Source organism: Myotis brandtii, unplaced genomic scaffold, assembly GCF_000412655.1.
Source record: "Myotis brandtii unplaced genomic scaffold, ASM41265v1 scaffold274, whole genome shotgun sequence".
NCBI lineage: Eukaryota > Metazoa > Chordata > Mammalia > Chiroptera > Vespertilionidae > Myotis > Myotis brandtii.
The window spans coordinates 4,047,215-4,055,114 of record NW_005360425.1 but is presented as its reverse complement, the minus strand read 5'-3'; the positions used below and the strand labels follow the sequence as shown (position 1 = coordinate 4,055,114).

The 7,900-nt window shown below is 37.8% G+C and overlaps 1 protein-coding gene across 1 annotated transcript; it reads left to right on the top strand.

Moving 5' to 3' along the window:
- The first annotated feature begins 527 nt into the window (after positions 1-527).
- On the top strand, positions 528-6,047 carry MYCBP (MYC binding protein). The gene is made up of 5 exons (XM_005868682.2): positions 528-576; positions 3,022-3,093; positions 3,223-3,271; positions 3,513-3,642; positions 4,842-6,047. Exons 1-5 carry the CDS (start codon positions 528-530, stop codon positions 4,884-4,886), a joined length of 345 nt encoding a protein of 114 aa, XP_005868744.2. The 3' UTR covers positions 4,887-6,047.
- Positions 6,048-7,900: the final 1,853 nt, after the last annotated feature.

The following is a 7,900-nucleotide window of genomic DNA, read 5'->3' as shown; positions in this document are numbered from 1 at the left end:
CTGGCGCACGCCGCCTCTCCCCCGGCCGGGAGTGAAACTCTTGCAGCTGTTGCAAAAAGTCTCTTCAACTTCCGTTGCTTTGCCTCGAGCAGCCGCAGTGGGCATGTTTGCTACAGACCTTGAGATCCCAGTTCCTCCCGCCTGACGGTTTCTGGGGCGCCCTGCAATCCTGTTAAGAAACATTTAACCTCGAACCAAGCTGGAAAATTTCCAGATTTGAAGTGCGCTACGAAGTAGCTAAGTGAGCCTAATCCCCGAAGCAGGCGATTCAGTCAGTTAAGCTTTTCAACCCCCGTTTCGTAGTCCATATTAGTTTCTACACTGCAGATTTCACAATTAAAGTAGAATTACAGTGGTATTGTTTTCACTTTTTAAATGAGAAGCGGTTACACTGTGTCTCTTCCTCCGGGGTTCAAGATCTAAGTGAGGGTGCTTGAAGCTGAGGGTTTCGAGTTGGTTGGGGTCCTGCTTATTTCGTTAGCAGTAATTTTAATGCCTATTACGTATCACTTAACTCCCGGTCAAGGATGTATAAGAGCTGGCAGGATGAGGACCTAGGTCTAAATGAGAAGAACAGTAAGTGTCTGGGAAATAATTTGGTTACCGCTCTTTGGCCAGAAACAAAGATTAGGAGCAAATTGGAAGGGAAGAATAACTCTGGCTTAGCAGAAAGTAGGGCTTTTAATTCTCGAGTATGGATTGATAATTTTGATTTCCTACTTACCTTGGGCGGGGTTCAGGTACTCGTTTCCCTGCCTCTTTGCAAACATTAAGGAACTACTCTATGAAAGGCTTGTTTCTGGAAGCGTTACAGATTCTTGGAGGCCCCCCCCCCCCCCAAAAAAAACCACACACACAAAAAAACAAAACAAAAAAACTACACAAGTTCATTTCTTTCTTTCATTTAATCATTTTATTCAGATTAAATGGGGATACAGTAGTGGAAAAAAACACACCACACTCCCTGCTCTAAATGAGCTTATATCCTAGTTGGGGGAAGACATAATTAATACATAGTGTCAGGCAGTGGTATTAAGACATAGCAAAATAGGGGATAAAGGAGGGATAGGTGTGGCATCTTATGTAGGGTGGGTGGTGGTGGGGGGAGGACTCTTAAGTAGTAACATTTGAGCAGAGACCTGAATGAAATAGTATCTGCTGTCCAGAGTTCCAGGAAGTGTAAAGAGGCCCAAGTGCATGGATGGAGGGAGTGAAAAGTAGAATGGTAAAGGCCAGAGAAGTGACCCTGGTGGAAGGTGACTGAAGATGTACAGCTTTGTGGCCATACATGATTTTCCTTCATGAGAGATTAGAAACGATTGGTGGCTTCTTTTCCCTTGCTCACATCTACTGGTATCTAACCCCTCACCACCTCCCTACATTTCCATTTCCCTAAATAACATCAGGTAACATAATATCTACTGATGTGATCTATTTCAAATTTGATTTTCAGCATCAAACATAGGTACTTTACATAGATTTAACTTCTAATTTTTATCTAGCTTTATTTCCAAGAGGATTTGAAACTGCTTCTAACATTAAAACACTAAAAAGACAGGATGGCTAAAGATAAAAGATGATAAATTAGGAAGAAGAGGCATTTAAGAGTTATTTTGAGCCTGTATCAACCTCTAAAAATCCTGGCTGCTAAGGCAAAAAGGGGATCATTAGGTATAGTGTTTTTCTTATCTGATTAAAAGGAAGTATATTCTATCTATAGAAAAGAAAATAACTTGACATTTACATTATGTTATGTAATTACCAACCTTTTAAGTACCACTGACAAATTTAAAAGTTGAAAGAAATGGGATAAAAGAAGAGGAAGAAAGGATAAAAATATTCACGTTTTATAAAATTAGGACTCAGTAGAGATGAGTGGAAATTAATGGAAGAAACAAGTTTGAGTATATAATTTAAAGGAAAAGAGAGTAAGTAGAGTAATTAAAGAGTACTGTAACATTACAAGGCAGGCTGAGGAGAGGGTAGTTGTGATGTTAAATATATCAATTTCTCAAAAAATAATGTAAGTATATTTAGAGAGATGAAGAGTAACTATCAGAACTCAAAGTAGTTGCCCATTTGAGTTTTCCCATACTATCTTATTTTGATGAGTAATTAAAACTAAAAAATAAAAGGGAAGTATGTAAGTTGGTTTACAACAGGAGTTGTTAACTTGGGGTCTAGATATGCACATTTTTGTGTGTGTGTAGTTACATTTTTTTTGGGGGGGGGGGCTTTTATCAGACTTTTCAAAGGGTTCCATGCACAAAAATGTTAATCACAGGTTTAGAGAGATTTTTAGCTGAGTAGTAAATCCTAGTAGGAATTTGTTCAATAGAAGATGAGCAAGGTAGTACTGATATGAGCTATTGGAACACTAAAGTATCATATTTTAATGTTGATTACTGGTAAAGTTTTTGGATGGTGGTTATTTAGCATGTTATGTATGAAAACTTTATTCTTGAAGAACATTTTGAATTCCATAGCCATGTTGATATTCCAAAATTTTTCTCAAATTGATCTACTTTCTTTCCACCTCTCTATTACTCTAGTGCAGTTGGCTATCTTTGTCAGCAGGATTACCACATCAGCTTGTTAACTGTTCTTCCTGCTTTTATTCTTGTCCCACTTGCTGATTTTCCATACAGCAGTAGTGATCCTGTTACCCTACTGCTTAAAATGTTTATGTGCCTGTTCTTAGAATCAAAGTCCAACCGAACTTGCAGGATCTTCCCTAGTCTGCCCCCTACTCCCTTCTAGTTTCTTCAGCAAATCAATTACAGTGGATACTCCTGCCACATTGTTCGCAACTCCATCTAGCCACACTTTATTTCAGTTCCTCCATATGTTTGCTTGCCCCCTGCCCTTGCCATTTTATCTGCAGTCCTCATCACCTAGATCTCAGATCTTAGTTCCCTTATTTTAGGAAGCCTTCCCTTGTACCCTAGAGTTAGGTGTTCTTCCAATGTGCTCCTATAACCCGTTATCCTGATTGTTCCTTGATTCTCTTTCTGTGTCTAGTTCCTTGCTTACCTTTTGCACTAGACTGTAAATTCATTGAGAGCGGGGACCTTGTCTGTCTTACTCACCATGGTATGGATAGGCCTGGCAGTGTGCTTGACATATAATAGGCACTTAATATATCCTGAGTTATAGACTATAATGTCAGCCATTCAAATTTCAGACTTTTAATTGTTGCTTTCTCTGCTTTTTGATTTGCAGTATTGGTAGCCTTATATGAAGAACCAGAGAAACCTAATAGTGCTTTGGAGTATCCTTTTCATCTTTCAAGTCAGAAAAAGGCCTTATTTTTAGAATTCTCATTTTTTTCACATAGATAACCTTTAAAATACTTTTGATTAAGAAAAAAAAGTTACTTTCCTTTGAGTTTTTGGGTGATGATCTCTGGGTAAAAATGGGTGGTGGGATGGGGTGACTCTGATCAGAGATGCTACTCCGGGCTATTTCATTACTGTCATTCAGCTCAAGTAAATTCTTAACTTTGAGATTAGTTTTTTAAAGCATCACTTAGGAGCTGCTACCCCAGAAAATCCAGAAATAGAGCTGCTTCGTCTAGAATTGGCAGAAATGAAAGAGAAATATGAAGCTATTGTAGAAGAAAATAAAAAACTGAAAGCAAAGGTAAATTTTTAAAAAGAATTCATGTTAATAACTTCATTTTTAGTTAATAATTTCACCTATCATTAACAATAATTAACACATTCGTGTTAATAATATTAATATGACCAAAACCTCACTAAAATGGACAGTAGGGGAGGGAGGAAGGTGAATATCAATCTCAATTAATTGCAAGGCCAAACTGATGCCCTGCCTAGAAAACCACAGACACATTAGAAATAGGATAAGCAAAGTGTGGTCAAGAAGAGGTTCTGGGGAACCTGCATCAACAAAAAGATGAGAATATTGGTTAATGCTACTTCTAGTATGTGGAGACTTCTGAGAGTCTTACAAAATTGATTTAAGTTGCTTTGTGAGTGGCACCTCTTAGAATTGTGCAGTGTACAATCTACCTAGTCATGTGGTGGCTCTTGTAAATTTATTTGCACTTAATTTTGTCTAGTGCTAGTTTTTTCTTTGTTTAAACTCCTATGAGAATTTTAATAAACTTCAAATTAGTCAACTCAAAGTCCTTGAGGTTTCACCACATTCTGAATCACATAATGCATTTTATATTACTATAGGAATTTTTCATGAGTTTTATTTTCTCAATAACTTTGTGAGATAAGTGAAACAGATGCACAGGTGAGGAAACTACAGCACAGCGAAGCCTAGCTTCTCAAATCTGACAGCTTAATGGAACAAATCTTAGCCTAGTGTTCTTTCCAGGGAACAACTTGGCATAAAAGAAAATGCAGTATTTCCACAATGTGAAAATACCAATGAACTCTTGGGCACCTTTTAAATCAAAGCCATCGGCAGGTCTTTATTATCTGGCTAGATTCATATATGTCACATAATTTGTTTTTTCTACTTTTTGGGAGAAAGTTCAGTAAACTTTTGGTACAGGGGCTTATTATAATAAGCCACATCATCCTTGGGAAGATATAGATTATTGCATATCAAGTGTCTTGACAGGGTAGCCATAAACTGGAATTAAATTTTAATTTTCTAGTAATATTAAAGGTTTATGTAAAAAGCCTTCATTAGGTTTGATCGTATTAAGTCTTAGATCATTGAATGGTTTAAACATTTAAACATATAAACTTACTGAATCAGTAATTAAATTGAATATAATAGTTAACTCGTTTTGTTACTCTTAAGTTTTTTTTTATCCAGTTTAGAATAAAATTCACCTAAACTCCTCTGTCTTTGCCCTATAGCTTGCTCAGTATGAACCACCTCAGGAGGAGAAGCGTGCTGAATAGGATTCTTCTCAGTTGAAAAGACACTGAAAAATGTTTTGTAAGACTTGAATAGTTTGTATAGTATATAATCTTTTCTGAACAGATGCTATAGAACTTTTATATATATATGTTAAATTCACCTATCACACTTTAACTGTTATAAACACATATTCTTATAATCACCAATAAAAACTCAATATAATCTTCTTTGGGTCTTAAAAGCAGGAGTATCCAAAATGAATCCTGAAAAAAATCTAAACACAGCCATCTAATTCATTACCTTAAAAGACATTCTGTTTACTAGTCTGACTAGGAATGATGGTACTGGTTGTATTTTAGCTGAGGAAGGTTAGCATGGAACTGTTCCTTGGTTTCGTTCAGGATATGAGCACAGGTACAGTCATTCTTTAAAACGAAGATGACATTGTTTATATTCTCCGTAGGCAGCTGGAGAGATCTGTGTGACATGAGATGCTTTTGCATGGGTTCTAAGGAATCTTTTGCTCGTTTATATAATGCGGAATAAATAACTCTTCTTTGTCACCGCTTTGCCTTAGATAACTGTGTGTGCCAGTTTCAACTCTGACACCACGTTTTCCTTCTATGCATTCATGCCCTATTTGATAATGTTGCCTTGCTTGCTACTTGCACATTGGCTTTCCTGTGTTGATTTTCAATTTACTATAATAGCAGTTACCCTGTTGTAACTTAATATAACATTAAACAGGATCACACTGTTCCCCTGCCTTACTTAGTTGCTCAGTTGAGCTCAGAACAGAGGCAATATAAAATGCTGGGTTCATTCACAAGCTGGGATGAGAAGGAGAATAAGCCATATATAGAGGAAAATTATAGTTTGCTGGTATAATTATATAGTGCTTTTTTCTCTCAAAATATTCTTCTAGCCTTGAATTCATTTTATCTTCATTATCCCTGTGAAGTAGGTAGGGCAAGTATGAGGGGAGGTTGGGTGCTGAATTTTTAGGCCAAAGACTGATATTAATACAAATTATTTACTAACTGTAGAACCTTGGGTACATCAGTTAACTGCTCTGAAATTCACTTTCCACATCTGTTACTTGAGAATAATATCTGTGCTACCTACCTCACAGGGTTGTTGTGAGGGTCAAGTGGAATGTATGTGAAAGATTTGTAAATGGTAAAGCACTATATTCTTGTTCATTAGTCCTTTTTCATTTATTTTGGAAGACCCACAGACTTTAAAAAAAAAAATTGGTTTTAGCCCTAGCCAGTTCAGCTCAGTGGATAGAGCGTCGGCCTGCAAACTGAAAGGTCCCAGGTTCGATTCTGGTCGAGGGCACATGCCCGGGTTGTGGGCTCAATCCCCAGTGGGGGACTTGCAGGAAGCAGCCGATCCATGATTCTCTCTCATCATGGATGTTTCTATCTCTCTCCCTCTTCCTTCCTCTCTGAAATCAATAATAAAAAAAATGTATTAAACACACAAAACTGATTTTAGAGAAAGGGAAAGGAGAGAAGGAGAGAGGAGAAAGGGGGAGAGAGAGAGAAGAGAGAGAGAAGTTGAATATAGGAGAGAGAAACATAGATTTGTTGTTCCACTTTTTATGCATTCACTTATATGTGCCCTGACCAGGGATCGAACATGCAACCTTGGTGTATTGGGATGATGCTCTAACCCAGTGTTAGGCAAACTCATTAGTCAACCGAGCCAAATATCAACAGTACAACAATTGAAATTTCTTTTGAGAGCCAAATTTTTTAAACTTAAACTATATAGGTAGGTACATTGTTATTAATTTAATTAGGGTACTCCTAAGGCCTAGGAAGAGCCACACTCAAGGGGCCAAAGAGCCGGATGTGGCTCCAGAGCTGCAGTTTGCCGACCACTGCTCTAACCAACTGAGCTACCCAGCCAGGGCCTCTGTTTTCTTGATCATTTATTTTCCTTACTGATTGACCGACGTTATTAAGAAGTAGTCCTATTTCATATATCTTATCCCGACTGTTAGAGAACCTAGCTTTATTTTTTTGGTCAAAACACACAGAAAATGAAACAATACACTGAAAACTGGCTTAACTAGCAAAAGTCTCAGTACCTGCTAGAAACTGACTAAGCCAATTGTAAGGGAATTTTATTCAGTCATGTTGGTAGGAATGTGCCTCTTCTAATCACAAGTTTGTTTTTGGATGGGGAGGGGGGTCAGATACTGTTGGAAGAACATTCACTTGAATTGGTTTATCTTCTACCAATCTAAGTGCCTTCTACATGGACAGCAGAGGGTTGAGTGCAGGTGTTAAAATAATGAATGACTTGAAATTAGTTGTAAGACAGGTATATAAGCAATTACAGTATGGGCTAGGATGTGCTAAGAATCGTCATCATAATAAAACATGACCCCATGGGGTTTTGGAAGAGAGGGAGATTGGCTTCTTTAAGCAGTTGGTATGACAGTCCCCTTGTGGATACAGACAAGTAGAAATTTTTTCTGGCAGCTAACCCTCATTTGCTTTTTTCTCCTGGGACTAGTATTAATACATATGTAAGTCAGGTGGTTGTGTCTTGTGACATCCTTTTGGACAGAATACCAATCTGTGGGTTGGATAATCACACTTTGGTGGAACTGACCTGCTAAACTGCTGTACCAGTCAGTGCTATTGAAGAACTTAGGGTCAGCCTGGCCACTGGAGGTCCTCTTCAACATTTCTATGAAGGATTTGGATGAAGAGAGTATACAAGAAGAGGCTCAATGGAATAGAAAAAGCACCCTATCCATTCAGTTCCTGCTGTGCTTCAGCTAACTTACCTATACAATGTAGATTTCATATCTTGCTTACCTCACAAGGTGGTTGTAAGGATCAAATATAATGGATGAAAAGTACCTTGCAAATGATAAAGGACTACATATGGGTCAGATGGTAGTAATGCAAAATCTGTTAAGTGCCACAGAGTTGGAAGGGCTGATTGGTAGACTTATATTGAAACAAGCTTGAGAATGCTTAACAACTTTGAATATCCAAACGTCTGGGCCTAAACCAGGAAGCTGAGCAAGTCT